Source organism: Plutella xylostella, chromosome 19, assembly GCF_932276165.1.
Source record: "Plutella xylostella chromosome 19, ilPluXylo3.1, whole genome shotgun sequence".
Taxonomy (NCBI): Eukaryota; Metazoa; Arthropoda; class Insecta; order Lepidoptera; family Plutellidae; genus Plutella; species Plutella xylostella.
In genome coordinates this window covers 1,623,306-1,644,035 of record NC_063999.1, presented here as the reverse complement: position 1 = coordinate 1,644,035, position 20,730 = coordinate 1,623,306, and the positions used below count along the sequence as shown (strand labels likewise).

The window sequence follows — 20,730 nt, the reverse complement described above, 5'->3', positions numbered from 1 at the left end:
TTCAAAAAAGAACAGTTCCTGCTTAGGTATATTTGTACTGTCACATATAATTTGTGTAAACCTTTACTATATTTTAGTTAGTTACATTATTACTTACATTTTAGTGGTTTTTTGAAGTCGGTTTTTTATTTTTTTAAATTATTATTTTATTTTATAGGTAGTTTTTAGTTTATTTGCAATAATTTTTAATCAAAAGTAAGATGCAAATGATACCAAAAAGTCCTACTAATCAATACGAATCATTCAAGCCTAAACACGAGGTAGTTGCTATATACCGTTGAGGAGTTCCCTTGACTGCCTTCCGTTTCCATCATCAGATCAGCTCAAGGTCACCATCATATTTTATTGTTATAAGAACTATATTTACGTTCTTAATTTCATTAGAATCGGTTAATATGTGTCCAAAATGGAAATTCATACCCCGTTTTTACCCCTTTACCCACCCTTAGGGGTGAGATAAAATTCTGAAAAAAAATGGGACCACCTGGAAGCTCAACCCAATACAACAAAAAAAGAATTTTCAAAATCGGTTCATAAACGGCGGAGTTATCGGTGAACATACATAAAAAAAAATATTAAAAAAAAAAAAATATCCCGACGAATTGATAACCTCCTCCTTTTTTTGAAGTCGGTTAATTACTATCAAGTAAAGTCGACAATATTCGTGTTATACGCAAACTGTTTTGAATAACACGTGTATGATTCACAGTATTATATTCAGTATTTATCTACTTAGTAGGTAGAATTTTGAAGAAAGTAACACCTGTGTAATGTCTGAGTTTTAAAATTAATGATCCTGAATAGTGATAAGTGAAAAGAAACGTCTCGACTCTCGACAAATTCTGAACACCCCACTAGGACTTGACTGAGCTCTTATTTTTAATTAGTTCAGTTTTATATTAAGATATGTGATTTTATTCATTGATATAATGGTTGTCATTGGGTTGAACTTAAAACAGTTTGACAGTAAGCAAAATGCGGTCAGATTATTGTTAATCTAAGGTTGTAGCTGTAATTTTTGTTCTCTTGTGCATAGGGCAGTATTAAGGGCAATACATAATTAATTTAATTTCAACAAAGAATGACAACATAATAATGCAGACTTGCACAATGCTCAAAACAAACTTAACTTGTGAGTTGCCACTAAGTGAAGATTTTTACTCTTCTTCGGTTCGGGGCATAAATTATAAAAATAAACACTTAGGTATTTCGGACGTGTACGTTTATTCGTCACTTCTTTGCGTAATTAGGTATCTTAATATTTACAAAACTTAAAATTAGAATATTTTTTTTTATAATGTTTTATATTCATATTATGTAACAATCACAATACAAAAGTAAGAAGATGCTCATTGAGATCACAGAAATTTTTTTTTTTTTAATTATTTATACAGGTGAAATAAGAATTTTCAGTATATAAAATTACATTATTGAAAAACTGTCTTACTTATAAATAAAATATGGAAAGACAGGTGATGTAGTTATAAAAAAATATTAAAATTGTCTTCGTACTAAGTATGTCTTATTATAATAATGAACATTTGTTGGTGATAAATAATGATTAAAATACATACTTAGGCATATACTTTGCTGTAAAAACAAACAATAGCATGTATTTTATTCGTACAAACATAAATAACATTATTAACAGGGAGTCATGTCCAAAGTCATATTTTGATTCTTGTAAGTTCTGTTTATAAAAAATATTTTCCGTTTAGCTTGTAAAACACCTCTCATATTACCTACATCAATTCAGTTTCAATTTGAGTCAAAAATATCAACGAATGGCCTTTTCACAAACTACAATTAATATTTTATCTTCCAGTCAATATACAAGAACCAAAAAATTATCATATTATCATCAGTCATTTAATATTGGTATCCGGTCTGTTGGTTGAAGCTACCAGAGCCAGGCTTAGGTCCAGCATTAGGAGTCAGGTACTGCCTAGAAGTAGCACCACCGAAGCTACCCTTAGATTGGAAACCACTTCCTTGGTTTCCACGGAAACCACCTTGTGCGCCTTGGAAACCGCCCTGCGCTCCTTGGAAACCGCCCTTTGCGCCTTGGAAACCGGCCTGAGCGCCTTGGAAACCGCCCTGGGAGCCCTGGAAACCTCTGGCCGGAGCGCCGTACTGGGTGGATGGGCCTGATGGGGCGGAGTATCCTCCCTGGCTGGAGTAGCCGGACCCAGCACCCTCGCCGCGGTAAGTACCTGGAATAGAAGAAACACATCGATTGATAAAGATATCCTATATAGATGTTTAGTTTCGCCTTTTACACATCATGCGGCTTATGCAAAAAAATCGTTAGTACCTATTTGCACTTATATGAATAGGTTGAAGCTCCAGAGTGTGGAACACACTGTCCAATTAGAGATTTGTGCCTACTGAGATAGCGATACAAATCCATGATCACGTTTGAATGTACATAATACTTAATATATATTATGTTCATGTCGATTCCCAATTTTGGTATATTTAATGTATTCAGGAGTTTTTGCTACAAAAAAAATACCTAACCACTCCATAACCCTCTGTATTCATTTTGATATTTTTTGACGCTATCTTTGGATTGGATTGGATATTATTGAAATTATTGTATGCCGTCATGTCATTGGGTTAAATATATTTTTAAAGATAGGTACCTATCATGCAACAAGCCACATTTTGCGTAGTAATTTTCCTATCTATAAACGATTTGCTGAGTTATGGAAGCCACTGCATAGCATAGCAGGAGGTGATAGATAAAAAAGAGCATACCATTAATATTTATTACCTCACGTTCAGTATAGACTTACATTTAAGGTTAAACAGGCTATAATGGTAATCTAAGTTTAGTTATTTATTGAAAAAAGGTCTTCTTCCATTTAAATAGCACTTTATAGACATTGAAGGTTTAAGCGTGATAAAAATGCTAAACTAAACTGAAACTTAAATACTTTGCAGATCAGAATAACACTAACGTCAGTCTGTCATTTGGCTATCGCACTCCATGAATGTGGACTTATAAATACACTAGCTGATCCCGCGAGCTTCGCTTCGCCTTAAAAAGTTTTCCGGTGGGAATTTCGAGATAAAAAGTAGCCTTTGTTCTTTTTCAGGGTCTACACCATTTATGTATTTCATTCAAATCCGTTCTGTAGTTTTGGCGTGAAAGAGTAACAGACAGACAGACACAGTTACTTTTAATTAATAGTTATGAAGTTAGGATACCTACTTGTGTGGTAAACGGGAAAATCAACCTTGGATCACAGTTCACTTAGAAAGAATGATAGAAAAACGGGATGAGCTCTTTAGACGATGGAAATCAAAACCTAACTCTCATTCATATCGTCTAGAATACACAGCCTATAGAAATAAAGTAACTAAGCTCATAAATATCTCCAAAAATAAACATAGACGACAAATGATAAACAATTGTAATCAGGATTTCCGAAAAATATGGATGTTTATTAATAGCTGGCTAGGTAACAATGTAACAAACATAGATAAAACTATACTGCAACACTTATGTAAAAACAATGATATTATAACTGTATGTAACAACTTTACAAAAACCTTTACGGAAGAAATTGAAAATTTAAAGCAAAAACATAAATGTAATGAATATTTTCTAAATAGAAATTCTTATACAACTGAAAGTAATCTGAGCTTTAGATATAAAAAAGTCACAAGCCTAGAAATAGAAAAAATCATAAATAATTTGTCATGTAATAAATCACCCGGATATGATAAGGTCCGAGTTCAAGACATAAAGTTTGTTAAAGAAGAACTTAGTCCAATATTGGCAAAATTTGTGAATCTGTGTATTTCTCAGAGTATTTATCCAGAAAAGCTTAAAATATCAATTATACGGCCTATTCATAAACAAGGAAGTCACGCGGAGCTCACTAATTACCGCCCGATAGCTATTTTATCTGTAATAAATAAAATTGTCGAAAAAATTGTTATGCAACAGGTCTCAAACTATTTGGATAAATATAAAATACTTACTAAGAACCAACACGGGTTCCGAAAACACAGAAGTACAAGTACCGCCCTGATTGAGTTCACTGACACTATCAACGAAAAGTTAGACCATAAAAACCATGTAGTAGCCATATTTATAGATTTTAAAAAGGCGTTTGATACGCTCGAGCACCCCGTACTGCTGCAGGCCATGCAGGAGTGCGGGGTGCGCGGGCCGGTGCTGGCCTGGTTCCAGGCCTACCTGTCCGGCAGGTCTATGATGACGGCTGTCGCCGGCTGCACCGGGAGCCAGGCCCGCATCAAATATGGTGTGCCGACTGGATCCGTGTACGGACCAGTAGGGTACATAATGCACGTAAATAGTGTTTGTAACGTGATACGGAATTGTGATATGTATATGTACGCGGACGACATGTGTATTCTTTATGCAGATAAGAATCAAGAATTAATAGAAACAAAAATACAAGAAGATTTTGAAAACATAATTAAATGGTCTCATGATAACGGTATTATTATAAATATCACAAAAACTAAGGGAATGCACATGTCGTCCCCACACAATACAAAATATGCTAAGACATATAATATAATTGGTCACTCATATGAATGCCTACACAATGAAAAGAATAATTGTAAATGTGAGAAGCTTGAGTTTGTCAACAACTTTAAGTACCTCGGCCTAACAATAGATAGAAACATGAGCTGGAGAACTCATATCAAAATGGTATGCAACAAATTAAGATACCTACTTACTAAATTTTACCACCTTAAACATGTAGGGTAACGTAACGTACCTTGGGACGCTTGTACCTCGGGACATTGATTGTATTTTAAAAACGGGCTAAATAAACACATTAAAATTCTACCCTAGGTATAGTATTTTACTCGCTTGGCAAAACTAGTGAGTCTCGTGATCATACCGGCATCGAGTGTGTTTTGAAGACAATATGAAGTTTTTTGGAGACAAAAGTAGCTTTTGTATAGTTTTTTGTGTTGCTTTATCTCATTGAGGCATGCTCAAATTAAAGACATGGATGTCACGTATAACTTTTCAGTAATTTAATTTTATGACATGGCAATTATCTGAAAGATTCCTATTAATTAAAAATAAAGATATTTAAATTTTGGTTAAATATTGCTTTTTTGTACCTTGGGACACGATTAAATTTGTACCTTGGGACACTGTTTCCTATGGCTTTGTACTATGGAAAATGCAAACATCTAAATAACGCCTTATATCTCTGTTCTTATTAGTGCCAGAGTGAAACTAGACAGAAGGGAGATGCAGTAAATCAATAAGAACAGAGATATAAAGCGTTATTTAGAAGTTTGCATTTTCCATAGTACAAAGCTATAGGAAACAGTGTCCCAAGGTACAAACGTGTAACGTACCTTGGGTCAAAACGAGCCTTTTTACTTTTATCTTAATTTAATAAAATCTGGCCACACTAAAGCTTTAGCACAAAGACTAGTGATAATAGATTATATACCCTACCGAATAAAGAAAATTTCACATTAATATCTTAGTTGTACGCTGCGATAGCTTCATTCAAAGTTGGGGTAGTCGAAAATGTCCCTAGGTACGTTACGTTACCCTACTAGATTCAAAGACAATGTACTCTGTGTATTATGCCCTTGTGGAATCTCTGATTGACTATGGTCTTACATCTTACGGACGAACCTTTAAGTCATATCTAGATGAGATAAAAAATCTGCAGGTTCGATTCCTGAAGTTATTGGTTAATAATAAGACAAAAGAACGATACAGGGGTGACTTCAACGCACTGTTCTCACATTGTAAAATTTTACCAGTGCATGAAAAGGCCCAATGTCTGATTGCTGCGCAATATTACAATGATTATAAAGACAAAATCATAACTCCTGATAAAAATTGTCGGCGAATAAAAAAGTTATTTTATGAAAGTTACAAACATACTAATTATTATGGACAAAGAACCAGTAAGTACCTAGCACCCAAAATCTATAACAAGCTACCATTAGAATTATTTAACTGTAATAATAGCCAACTGTTTAAAACCAAAGTTAAAAAACACCTATTGAATCAAATGTCAATGACCTAGTTATGCCTATTTAATTACCTGTCTATACCTATTTCAACTGTGTTGTACCGTGCTACATAAATATAAGTGTCATTAGTTATTATGCTTAATTAGAAATGAGAGTAACCTGCCAACAAACTGTTTTCACAGTTTGGCAGACATTTAATAATTGTAATACTCAGCATGTATTTTTGATAATAAAGATAATAATAATAAAAAAAAAAAAAAAAAAAAAAAAAAAAAAAAAAAAAAAAACTTGTCTTATTTTCTATTCTTTCTTGGTATTGGTTTTTGCTTACACACAAATACAATGGTATACATAATATTATATACTAAGTGCACCTGTTTCCAAAGGTCAATTATCGTCGTGCAAACATTGGAAAAACGATCAACAATGCGATTGTAGAGTACAGCCTTACGCAACAAACAGATATACACGTAAAATGTGATTGTCGGATGGGCTACGGTGCGAGGGCCATGAAATACGCAATTTATTCAAAATTTTACAAAGGGATTGATTTAAAGATTTTGTGAAATGTAGGAATGATTGGGCGTTTTATTATAAAAGCTAGAGTGCTATAACAGGAAGCCATATTTTTTTTCGGGAATATTTTTCGTGTTACATACCTATGTTAAAAAAAAGATCTTTAGGTCAACTGCCTAAGAATTTGAAAATTTTTGGCACCCTGTTCAGCTTGAATGACATAAGTATTTGTGAATATAGGAAGAGCTTTGTTTAGAAAACGCGCACTAAACAAACCGATTTTTTAAATACATACTCAGAAGAATTGCCTTGGGATACATTTATATGAAACAAGGTTTTCATGATAGGTAATTATTGATATAATTGCAAAAACAAGAAACGCTATTCTTAATAAACCGCTAGCGTTTAAGAATCTCATAGCCGCACCCTAAAGCTCTTCGAGCCTCAAGGCCGTGACCGTAAACTTAATAAGAAAAAAAACATTATGATGAACTTTAATAGTGCGGCATTCTATTGTTCCTTTTTACAAGTTAACATTTTCGTATTTGGACTATTTTACACGTGTAAATACTTGAATTTTATGTCTGCAAAATTTTATTCTTACAAAAACTGATTTGTTCATTGAGCTTGTCACTTGGTCATTAAGCTAGCCTTACAGTTTAAACTTAAAGTTATTTGGTACTTTTGTCTCTGAAACTTTATCATTGCTAGTCATTTGATAACAAAAACTACACTCCTCTGCAAACTCAAAATATGTAGAACATTAGTGCAAGGCGTGAGTGTTAATTATTTGTATGTTATGTATGTTATTAAGTTGCCTGCCTGTGACATAGTGATGTTAAGCAAATGGCAATTTGAGAAGTTACTCAACCATTGTTCTAGAGTTAGCAACAGAGACTAAAGCATTATCTTGCTAAATAATAAATTAGTATAGGTGAGAATAGTTCAATGGACGGCTGTTCTGCTTTTATTGTGACAAATTTTTAGTTATTATTACTATCTAGGTATTTAGGTATAATTATACATAAACGTGGATAATTAGCTGTAAGGTAGATGTAGGTATACAACCCGAAAACAAATTTATTAGTACAGGCATAGTTTATAACTTTTTATGACTGATCAATGTCAATAATGTAGGTAATATTACGGTATTCTTGGCGTGAAATGGGCAAGCCGATCTTAATTAAGTATTACACTTAAGGCTAGGAAAAAGAAGAGATACCAGACGATACTAAACACAAAACATACATTAATACATAGATAGGTACCTAAATATTTTTTTTAATCTCAGATATTACATTGACAGATTCTGGAATGGTTCATCAACAGTTGATTGTCTCGCGATTAATAACGTATCGTTTTACTGGCGGTACAATCGATTGTCGATGAACCGTTGAGAATCTGTCAATTTGAGTATCTGAGATTAAAAAAAAGACTTTAATATTATTAACATGACTAATTCCATGTTCAGAATTCACATGCGTGTTTCCAAATGTTTTGGTGGGAACGCCATATTGTCACGCCGTATTCTTAGCAAATTTATTCAGCTATTATAAACCTCTTATGAGCGGATGTGGGGAAATATTCACATACAAGCGTTATCCTGATTATAGTATACGCGTCTAATTATTGGTCGGGAGCCACAATGGTGTTTGTGAATACGCGTTAGATCGTATCGGAGTTTTAGCGTGCAATTATGTATCCCAACGGTTATTATCTATTACTTAGTGAGATATTTTGAAGATAGCACATAATGAATCGGCTTAGTTAATGGTGAAATAATTATTGCAAAAATTAATAAAAGTAATGGTGACATTATAAGTACCAATATATTTTTACTATGTCCTTACAATAATTAAATGTGATTACGTGACGTAATAATTATGCGTTTCAGATTGTGTCAAATAACCGTTATAGTGCGACAAACTTATCTGTTCCGGTGAGAGCGAACTAAATTGATCAATATCTCATAATTTACCAATGAATTATACATTCATATAGATTGGATGGGATATTAAAACCGCAAGGGTGAATTACCACTACAGGGTAACTTAAAATATTATAGAATCAAGAAATATTTGACATTTACGTGAGCTCTCACCGGAACAGATAAGTTTGTGGCACTATAAGATGGTTTAAACTTCAGATACTTATGTGCCATTATGAATAGTCCAAATATTCATCGAACTCTTCAAAACATAGGTTGTAGGTCCCTAAGAACTACATAAAATATACATAGATACCTACTAAGTATTACTAGGACTATTTCCTTCTTTCTCAACATAAAGCGAACGATATCACGAAGTGTTCGAGCGTCGATATCCAAAGGTTAAGCTTGCGCTAAACAAAAGCCCAGCACTTTCTATGTTTTGATAAGTTTATTTAGCTCCGTTAGGGCAAAGTTTATTTGGATACATTCTACTGTTACTGCATACTTACTGAATTTTCCTATGAAGTAGGTACCTAAGTCCTATTAAAACAGTAGATATATATTTTTTTTATATTTATGTCCAAACAAATGTCAACTAAAACCTTATTTTTTAATTAATTAGCAATAATTTTATAAATCAATATTTATATACCTGTTACCTAAAAGGATAACCCAAAATTTTGGCTAAAGAACTAATAACAAAAAAATATGTTTGATGTATCAATTTTAAATCCAATACAATTATGGTGGTGGTACCACATAACTCTCTTATCACATATACAAAATGTACCTATAATATAAAATCTTATTTCCGACGGTAAAAAAAAGATCCCGACAAATTGAGAACCTCCTCCTTTTTTTGAAGTCTGTTAATAATAATTATTAACCGACTTCAAAAAAAAGAAGAGGTAATATACTAATTCTCAGTAGGTAATTATTACTGAGAGAGATTCCATAGAGCTACCCGGTAGCGTCCTTACAAAATGAGGCATTATCACGATTACGGAATAAAGCCGAGTGCACACTGTTGCACAACCATTACTGCCGACAACTGTAATGCTGGAAACGTTATTAATACAGATTACAGGCCACCGGGGGTGTGGGCGGGGCCTTAGCTTAGCTAATCTGAAAGGACCAGCTCTTGGGTAACACGGAGCGAACATCTTTGAACATCTGCTTCGGATTTAGCCAGTAGATATTGCTATTTGAAATTGCAAATGCACTCACGAACAAGGAATAAAATATCTGAATCAAATGTTTAAAAAAATGGGTTATTTGGTGTTCACATTTTGTAAGTGAAACTTTTTGACCGCTCGCAAGTAAAAGTTTGTACCTAATTATGGATTGATACTAAACTTGATGGATGTTAGGTAAAAAGTTATTATACCTATCATGGGCACCAATTAATTACCCCCCTTTTCTGCGGTTCCATTGAGGTCAGTGTACCTATAACCTATAGATATTTATTAACTGAAATAATTATATCCTACATAATTATAATTTGGTCGAAAAATTAACATAATGAACCTGATGAGGATAAATCAACTATTATGTAGCTTCAATATTATGATTTCGTTCTAAAGCTAATAATTTTACATTAAGTACTTACCTACATTCTATTTTATAATTTTACATCACACTTGTAACATAATTAGTACCTAAGCCTTATTATCCAATATTTCATATTACATAAACTCATCAAAGTTGATTAAAATTGCAAGTCTTAATTTATATTTAATCTCATAAAGTAGGCGGTACTATCAATCTAGACTTTCTTAATGAAGTATTTGATTTGATAGGTCACTAGTTATTCCTGTATGAACTTTTTAAATCTTAGTATTCTATTAAATTTAAGTAGTTAATTACATACATATTTAGTGTTTTTGGGTCGAGGACAATTTCCAAAAATGCGGAAAAATCAACGCGGTAATCTAGTTTGTATTCCAATTCGGCATTAATAAAATAACATTTTATTAGTATAAGGCGCATTTGAACCAATGTATATCATAAATAAATAGATTTCGTGTTCGTAACTAGATTGCTAAGTGAGCTGTCTAAGGACTATGCATACTATGCATAGTATGAATACATCTTAACTAATATTATAAATGCGAAAGTAACAGTGTCTGTCTGTCTGTCTGTGACTCTTTCACGCCAGAACTACTGAACGGATTTGAATGAAATTTGGTATACATATGGTCTAGACCCTGAGAAAGAACATAGGCTACTTTTTATCCCGGAACTCTCACGGGAAAACTTTTTAATGCGAAGCGAAGCTCGCGGGAACAGCTAGTATATTACCAGACAGAGTAACCGCAGGGTGTCTTTAACTTTATCAGTGGACGACCAAATTCCTAGTATCAGTCAATCAGCAATAACAGTTGCTAAAGTGAAATTAAAACTAAGCATAGTACGTTTACATAACTTTATAAGTACCTTTTAGAGCATTACTTTTAGAGTTTACATTTAAAAAAAAACATAACAGTCATAAAAAGTACTTATACTTACATTTAAATTCTCTAATTTCTTTAGGATTTCTGTTACTGTATATAATTGATCTTCTTTCGGTTAATTCACTGACGAATTTCCACCCTATACTCGCGATCCATATAGGCAGGTCACGACTCCAGCCAGATACATCTCCTGTCATTTTGTAACAATCATCATCACTGACTTCAGATAATCATCGCTCCGAGCCAGTGTAGGGTGGCCATGGTTTTGATTATAACGTAGTAAACTAAAGTATGTTTTTTTAAGTATAAGCTCAAGACCTTATGTTAATATAAATACGAGTAACTGACCACCCTTGAGAGCCACGTTTACTACACTGGCGGGCAATGAAAAGGTTCCACTGAGAAAAGCACCAAATTAGTTCTAAACGGAAAAGGCTTGCATAATGTCGTCTTCTGCAACATTGAAGTAAATTAAACAGAGCATCAGTATATTACCAACCAAAATCGGTAATACTTTGTTGTACAGTGTATTAGTTATATTAACAATTTGTTAAAAAACTAAAGTATGGACACCGAACAATTTGACGATTCGACGTCACAAGGTCATCCAAACAGAAACCAATGAAAAGTAAAGGGAATATTGAAAATAAATAGAATGAATATCTTATAAAATATAGGATAATAATGATTATAAAAGAGTAAAAATTAAGTGTATTATTTTGTTTTGTCTATTCTATTCTATTATCCGTGAGGGTACATCTGGTTCCCACGCAGGACTTTTGAGCAGTTTTCCCTTAACTTAAAGCCTTACCCTCAAATTCACAGAGCTTTTTGTTACTTTAATAAAGGTTTACAAAAGACCTTGTGATGACTGGAAATTTGTACGTATTAAAAGTCGTTTGTGAACCTTCTATAAACTTAAAACATGGTCTACAAATTTGGAAATTAAGTTCTAAACTAAATTCCTAAGCTGTAGAGGACCATTTCCTATCACGCTGGTTCATTGCGGGTTCATGGGTTCACATATTTTTATTTATTTATACTTTATTGCAAAATTTACAAAAGTAGATGTACAATCAGGTGGACTTAATGCTAAGAGCATTCTCTACCAGTAAACCTACATATCTAGATGTGCTATGTTTACTTTTTTGGCGCCATAGTATTTAAAAAATAACTTTTGTTTCAAGAGATACAAAAGCAATTTGATAACTTGCTCAATCCAATTCGCGTGGTATATGATATAAATGTTTGTTTTAGATGATACAAGTGTAGGTCAGGTATATTTACAGTGGGTTAATCACTGCTGTTACGTAACATTATGGTATTAAATAGATCAAACATGAAACCATGAAGAAACGATTCGACCTTTCTATAACCTCTTGTGAAGTTAATTACATTAATGAAATACACATTTTAGCTAGCACATCTAGATATGTGAACCCACCAACCCGCAGTAGACCAGCGTGGTGAGAAATGGTCCAAGCTTAGGAAGGCAGTTTAGACCTTGGGGATATGCACAAAGTTTCCACTCGAGAGAGCCAGGTACAGGTACTTACACCCCCACAAAGAATAGAATAAAATAGAATACACATTTTAGCCTTAAAGATATACCAAACTAAAGCTACCGGCACCAGGTGGAAGTGAATCTGCTTCCAAAGCTTGGGGCCGCGGGTTCAAATCCCGCCCAGGGCAAACATCTGTGTGATGTGCATTTAATTGTGTTTGCCTTGTGTCTGGTTGTCGTTTATCTATTTATGTATTTGTGTAGATATATCAGCTGTCCGACACCGATATCACAGGCTCTGTGATGGCGGTGTGTGAGATGTCCCCACATATTTATTATTTGGTATTCATTTTAACCTTTACGTATCCTTTTAATTTCCAATATCTATCACATTGCTAGTCACATCTGATTAAGACTGAATTTCTTGCTTAGGCAGATTCACTCAAGTGATAAACTGGACCTTAGGCAATTCTTGATTAAAATTGATAGCACAACAGGTTTGATAGTTCTAATCAATTGAAGTTGTTATGACATACAGGTATTACACATTAACATGTCACGTCTCTCCTATGTAATGTGATTGGTGCTTAGTGCTTACATTATTAATTATCTGATAAGTAGGCCAAAAGTTAAGTTTCAATTTATTGAACCATAAGTGACTTCTTATGTTCGAAAGAGATGCCTTAAGTTTATTACTGCAATATTGGATGGATTTATCTATAAATATTAAATTTTAAGCTAATAGTGTGGTAATCAATAAACTTCACAATAAAAGTTGTTATAGCTATTTCACATTTAGTCAATAGTTTCTTTAGGAAGGCTTAACGATAGGTAATGCCATATTTTATTTTACTTATTATGGGTCCTAGTAAAGAAATGGGTTTATTTCCCAGCTAGGGCAGATACCTAGTTAAAAACATAAATGATATTCAATGATGTTGGATGTGCTATAAATGCCCAAAGACCCAATCATCATCGTATTGGGAGTATACCTTTGTATTGGGACTAAAATAACAATGGTGAAAAGCGAAAAGGGGGTGTAGGAAAGCACCTCTACCTACTTCGCAATAAAGAGCATTTTATCCCATACAAGACGTTAAGTTATACCGGGTGTTAGGGTACGAGTATAGTAAGCTGAAAAGGAATTTGCTGAACCACTTTTGTTTTCTACAACTTTTGTAATTTGACGTAAAAAGTAGTTTTTACTAAGTACCTAAGTTATAGTAATTTTTCCCTAGTTTCCAAAAGTCATAGAGCAAATGTTGTTTCGTCCAAGGGCTTTTTGAAACTTTAAATACGTTTAAATTGACGTTGTGATATATACAGGGTGTTGAAAAATAGGTATACTAAGCCGAAACCTACATGTGCAGCATGGTATATCTAAGTCCGAAACTGAAATCAGAATTTGGAAATTCGCGAAAAAATTAATTTATTTTCCATAGTAAAAAGTCACGTGACCAACAAAGTTTCTATGGAAAATGAATTTTTTTTTTCGCGAATTTTCAATCTCTGATTTCAGTTTCAGGCTTAGATATACCATGCTGCACATGTAGGTTTCGGCTTAGTATACCCTTTTTGCAACACCCTGTATATGAATTTAACTTTTGTTACACTGTATATTTGGATGGGAATATGTATTAGGTATCATGTTAAGTAAGTGAAAGAAACTCACCATCATCGGTGATGCCGGCCGCCTCGTCGCGGGCGTTCTGCTCCAGAGACTTCAAGATGGCCTCCGGGATCGGGGGCGGGGTCGGCAGGTGAGCCCCAACCGGCCTGTACCCGTTCTCATCAGCCGTGTACGTGATACTGTAGTCCTGACCATCGTCCCCCTTGTACCCGAAGCTACCCTGGGATTGGACCCCGTTGGTGGCGACCCCGCGAGCGTCAGCCCTGATCCCGTTGGACGTCTCGAAGTCGTAGGAGAAACCCTCGGCTGTCACCTCGTTGTTGTACTTGAGGATTTGAGCGTTGGCTTCGAAGGAAGACTGCTGGCGGGTGCTGGCTGGCGCGTTGTAAGCGTTGCCGGAGAATGAACCTCCTTGGCCAAAACCTCCTTTCTGGCCGAAGCCGCTGGATTGGCCGAAGCCGCTGGCTTGGCCGAAGCCAGCCCCTCCGAAGGTAGAAGCCCCAGAACCGGAGTTCCCTCGCGGAGGCAGGTAGGTGTTGTCCAGGCGAGCAGCCGAAGCTACGCCTAACACGGCCGCGACTATGAACTGCGAAAAAAATTGCGGTTTAGTTTTGTTTGTTCGGCTCGGCCTAGTTTCCCATGCAATAAAATGTGATGATGATTGTTCTAAAATTGGATTTTTAATGTGTTTTAGAAATTCATGTTTGCAAAGTGTTCTATTTTTGTTTCATAAACGTCTTTTGAACACAAAATGTCCAAGACTTTCCCGAAACGCGCCCTGTAAAGATCGTTCCATGATCACAAACATTTTTATTTGTAACTACCCCAACTCTAAACGCACTTACCAGTTTCATTTTCAAATTTAGAATGCCTAACTGTGTTCGTAATTCGAATGTAGTGCGGTGCACTGCGTCCCAAGATGCACTGTGTTGGGTCGGTGGAGGCATCTCATTTTATACCGGGTACCCATCTGTTTCTATTCTGCTTACTTTTTGCAGCAACTAAAAATTGTATCAGGGCCGGTGATAGGGCGCGTGCACACTGGAGCTTTGCTCTTTTTTTACATGGCTGAAATTTATGTTGGTTCAATAGTAACTTTTTAATTGAATGTCTTTAGTTTATCTCTTCAAAAGAATTGGAAATTTATAATAATATGTCGTCAACTTAAAATCTGTATTTATTTATACTTAATTGCAGCTTTGTTATTGCAAAAATTACAATTGGTACATTATTCTTTTGTTTTTTTTACATAAAATAGTTTTGTAATAAATCTTACAAACAAAATTATTTCTGAAAGGAGTAGCTTATTAAAATTATGAATATTGTGGTTAAGCTCACTGATGACTAATAGATAAAATAAATAGTTTAATGATACCTATCTAAATACAATATGTATACAATTGTGCACAAACCCTAACTTTCAATCGATGGAAGGTTACGATCCTGATATCATTTCGTAAAAATGCCGATCACTTGATACAGTTAAAAGGTCGAAAGTACATGCGAATTTGTTTGAGCTTTCTGATTCATCACTATTTGATGGATCTATATCTGATATGATCGGTTGTCTGGTAGAGATTGCTATAAGCAATAAGGCCGCCTTTTTGTACTGTTCTTATTTTTAAGTTTTATTTTGTATTGTTTTTGTTTTTTATGGTACAAATAAAGAGGATTGCATTATACTGTATTGTAAGTAACAAATAGTATATGTGCAAAGATGGTAGTCAACAGAATATCAATAAAAAAAATGATTCTTTTACATACTTAAACAAAATTGAGCTCATCTTTGCTGTATAATTAAGGCTAAAAATATATATTCTAAGAGAGTATTATTTAAAAAAATAGAAAGTAGCTACCTACGTTACATTTAGTTTCAGTATTATTAGTTTTCATTAGTCAGTGATGACCCATAATATTAAAAACCTTTAAGACAGTTACTGAACGATATTTAATCAAAATTAGTTTAGCCATCTTTAGCCTTTATTATGATTATAAATTATTATGTAATTTCGCAATTTTTATTATAATTTTTCAGTCGGGTACTCTACTTATAAAGAATGTAAGACGTATAATAGGTATCTAACTATACTAAAATACCTCCTTCTCATTTACTCATTGTCAAGGTTAAATACTATATAAATTACCTCAATTACGATTAAATATATTATTACGATAATAATAATATTATATGATTGTTACTAAGTGCCTGGATAAAAGTTATAATTTCTGAGGATAAAACCATTTATCTCACGGATAACCTTTAAAATCTGAACATTGTGAGTCCGGCTCTTATACTATACTGTACAAAGTAATTTTATATTACTTTAGTCTCATTACAACAGATTAGTAACCCTAGTTAATAATAAATACAGGATGTTGCGAAAATGGTACTGTAATCCAAAACAGGGTCACAAAACTTGTAATAATTGAGACTCAGAAAAAAAATTTTTTTTTCACTACAAAATCGACTGGTTTCAGATTTTTTGCACAATTCTTTTTAGATTTAAAAATTTACTGTAACCGTATAATTATACTCACGGGCAATTAAAAAGTTCCATTGAGAAAATCAACAAAATAACTTAAGCAGAAAAAACTAACTTAATGAAGCTGTCTGCAATATTTGAGTACCCTTTCGACAGGTTAATTTATGAATAGGGAATATGCCTGTGATTCAAATAAAGGTTAAATATTATTTTAATAAACTTTTTTATTTCAGAATTATGCCTACATAAATATTTTTGATTATAATTTATTTTTGAGCGAGTAAATAATTGATGAAAAGTACAAAAAAACTTCGGTAACTTTAAATCTTTGAAACGTGAAGGATTTTCTTAGAGCGGATGTGACGATATGTCAATCTCAGAATAATAATATATATGCCCATAGAACTGAGCGTCGGCGCGCCTGGCGAGACTCATTATTCTGAGCCGTGAAACGTTAGTAATGACGTCACACTTCTTTTTAGTATAATAAAGCGATGTAAACCTATCGAATAAGAATATAAAAAATATGTAGGTACATGCATATTCCCTATAAGCTGATGAAATGAAAATTTAAAAAAATAAATTCTAATCCAACCGGGATATTTCATAACTGGTTACATTTTCAAGTGTTGGAATCGAACACCGACCTTCACAGTGGCGAGACACATGAGGCGTAATCTCCCGACACTCGATCCAGTGGAGTGGATAAAAAAACGACGTGTGAAATGTTCTCTACGGTTCAGCGATTTCTAACCCGATCTGTTTCTTTGTAACTTAAATTTTAATAATTTGAATAATGTTAGTTTAAGATAACATTAAAATTAACATGAAATATAGTAAGGAATAAAGAGAATAAAGAAATTTATTGTGTACTTACTGTACTTTACTTATCATTTTTTTATCTTAGTAAGCTAAGGTAGGCATTATATATATATATAGTATATTAAATTTATATACTCGCATTAGGCTTACTGTATTTAGGTGTATTGTAACTTTATTTTATTTAAAAAGTAGAATAAGACACGCCGAGTAACCAAACTAGGATAGCCCTGTAATATGGTATAGGGTATAGCTTTGTGACAAAATGTTGCATGCCTTAACAGGTGAATTGTGAGGAACCTATATTATTGTAATGTAAACTCTTTAAACACCCATACTGTATCACTTTTCGTGAAAAGTGATATCTTTCAGATAAAAGTTAAGTACAATGAAAAAGCACCAAATTACTCCTAAACGGAAAAAGCTAGCTTTATGAAGCCATCTGCAATATTGAAGTACATTTAACAGCACATCAGAATATTAACCAAAAATGAAATTCAAATTCAAATTCAAAATTCTTTATTTGTATTTGAAAATTTTGTGAGTGATTTTTTACAAGCTAAAGTGACGCCGCTGTTGATTGGGATACTGAAAATGCATATTAATATGACATTTCTTATTTATGATCGTTGTTCGTCCACCGTTGTGGGCCTATCATGCATTTATAAAAAAATACTATAGTTATACCTACACACTCAAGAGCAATGAAAAAGTTTTATCTACAAAATATCGACACCAAATTTTAACCCAATTTTTTTACAATTAATTTAGAATTTTATCAAAATATTTAATTTTTAAGTTGTTTATATACTGATGCGCTTCAATGTTGCTTTTCCGTTTAGGAGTAATTTGGATATATTGTCACTGAAACTTTTTCATTGCTCATAATATAACGGATGATTCGGTTAAATTTATGTGACAATGACATCTAGATTGTCTTCACAGCAGTAAAGATCCTCATAGAATTGAAACAACTATCTCATTTTCATCAGATAACTCATAAAGACGACCACACATTCCATTTGCCTTCGGCTAATCTACCGAAGCACCTTAATTACTTCGCAGTAAGGACGAGAATACAAACTTAAGCCATAAAGTCATAAACTGAGGAATTTTCATCGTGACCGTATGTTTTCTAAGCTGTGGATCCTATTTGTAAGTGAATAAAGTTTAGTTTTGTAGGCTTTTTTAGGCGGCCTACATTTTGGTACCAAGCCTCGGGCCGCTAAACTATTCGATCATTAACAAAAATTGATGCACTGAGTGAATCCGACATGATACCTTGTATGTACTTATTTGGCCCATCGCAATTTGACATAAGGGCATCGTCACACTAATTTATAAAGTTGCATTTTTCGGACTAAAAAACTTCCACAATGTCACGGGTTTATTTTTAACCGATTTCAAAAGAAGGAAGGAGGGTTGTCAATTTTTACTTCTTCACGTGAAAACGGCTGAACTGATTTTAATTATATTTAGTATGGATTTAGCTGACACCCTTGATTAACACATATGCTACTTTTTATCGCGGTATTCCCACGTAAAAACTTTTAAGGCGAAGCGAAGTTTGCAGGAACAGCTAGTTGTCTATAATTATGAAATAAATAACCTAAACCATAAGACACGCTTCTGATATCTTCAAGGAAATAAATCCTATTTAAGTACATTACAATGATATTCATTGGAATTATTTTTACACATTTACCGTTAAATTTCAGAAAGTAATTTAATAAAATCTAATAGTATTAACTTCATTATAAATGCGTCTTTACCATAATAAGAGCGGAATCCAAGGATATTCACTGCACTAAAATATACTGTTCAATTTATACTAATTACTGTGCACTTATTATCATATACGATGATACCCTAGCGTCTCAATATATTTCTGTAATAACTGGACTATTTGCCGGCTTCTATAAATATATTCTTATGTTGCAGGAAAATCTCAAAAGTGGGCTGATTCAAAAATTTCTACTTAGGTATTTATTTTTTGTTGTATTTTCGGAAATTCGCAACCGGTTATTGGTTACGATACAATTAATAAATACCTTAAAATAAATGTTTTTAACCATTTTGAAAACTTCTTTATCTATACCTATGTACATAATCATGTCATATCTATGTAAAACATATTGAGGAAATTAAGATATTTGACACGATACACAAATTTGTACATGTTATCGTTAAAATATATCTGATTATAGTTGGATATCACTTAGCTATACCTTTTTATGATGTGTGTAAGAGATTGTTAGTTTATTTCCTGTGTACTTCTGAAACTTTATTTAAGGTTATTTTGTTCATAGATAATTAATTTCGTATTCAATTTATAAGATCAGTTTATAGAGTAACCCTCAAATTCATATAGCGTATTGTATACATTAAGCGGAGCGGTGGTAGCTCAGTCGGGTAAGCGCCCGCTTCTCACGCCAGAGATGCGGGTTCGAATCCCGGCGCTGACATGTACCAATGAGTTCTTTTCTGAATTTAAGTACAATGTATACCGTCGCTCTTACGGTGAAGGAAAACATCGTGAGGAAACCTGCATATCTAGATTTAGCACATCTAGATATGTGAACCCACCAACCCGCAGTGGACCAGCGTGGTGGGAAAATGGTCCAAACTTAGGAAGGCAGTTTAGACCTTGGGGATATGCACAAAGGTTCCATTCGAGAGAGCCAGGTGCAGGTACTTACACCCCCACAGAGAATAGAATAGAATAGAAATGTATACATTAAGGTTAAATTTGACTTTGAAACACACGAGTTTCGACTTTTTATGTATGTCAAAATGTTGAATTTTTTACATCACAACATCAATTTTAAACCTATTGTAAAGTGTCAAAAATACACTTCCGAGTTGAGTGACTGTCGCAGCACCAATGTCGCCGGGCCAGTCGTTCGGAACTTCATAATACAAACTTTTAGCCAAAACTTAGTTTATTCTTGCAAAGGAGAATGGCCATTTCTCTAAGGCGCCGTGACCCGCCAGAGCAGTCATTGATGAAACATACTGATGTGAAGCCCATGACTACAGTAGTAACCTCGAAAACCAATATTTGTTAAGTGGTGTAAATTTTATTATTATGAGGCATGGGAGAACGAAGATATAGGTGCTGAAAGATCAAGTCTTTATACTGACTAAATGTTTCCCTCATACAATGTTTTTTTTAAACGTGGTTTAGTTTTTTTTTTAATATTTTTCCTTTATTTAGAACACCTTTACCATTGAATAAAAATAGGTTTGGTGAGTGGCTGTAAAGCGGGTCAGATTTGGCCATTCTCATTTAAAAATAAAAAATGAACACTGTTTTAAAGTTTAAAATAAAAAACCAACCAGTAACCTCGAAAACCAATATTAGTGTAAGTTGGTTTACTTTTAAAGCTATCTCGTCA

The 20,730-nt window shown here is 33.7% G+C and overlaps 1 protein-coding gene across 1 annotated transcript; it reads right to left on the bottom strand.

Moving 5' to 3' along the window:
• Positions 1 to 1,549: 1,549 nt before the first annotated feature.
• On the bottom strand, positions 1,550 to 14,961 carry LOC105383352 (pupal cuticle protein 36). Its single transcript, XM_038106419.2, has 3 exons — positions 14,876 to 14,961; positions 14,073 to 14,616; positions 1,550 to 2,213 (listed from the first exon to the last, which is right to left on the bottom strand). Exons 1-3 carry the CDS (start codon positions 14,882 to 14,884, stop codon positions 1,870 to 1,872), a joined length of 897 nt encoding a protein of 298 aa, XP_037962347.2. The 5' UTR covers positions 14,885 to 14,961; the 3' UTR covers positions 1,550 to 1,869.
• Positions 14,962 to 20,730: the final 5,769 nt, after the last annotated feature.

Bases quoted from the DNA above. Each gene is read 5' to 3' on its own strand.
- LOC105383352 (XM_038106419.2), bottom strand. The intron at 2,214-14,072 runs GTGAGTTTCTTT...CTTCTATTCCAG, and splicing joins GGCCGGCATCACCGATGATG to GTACTTACCGCGGCGAGGGT.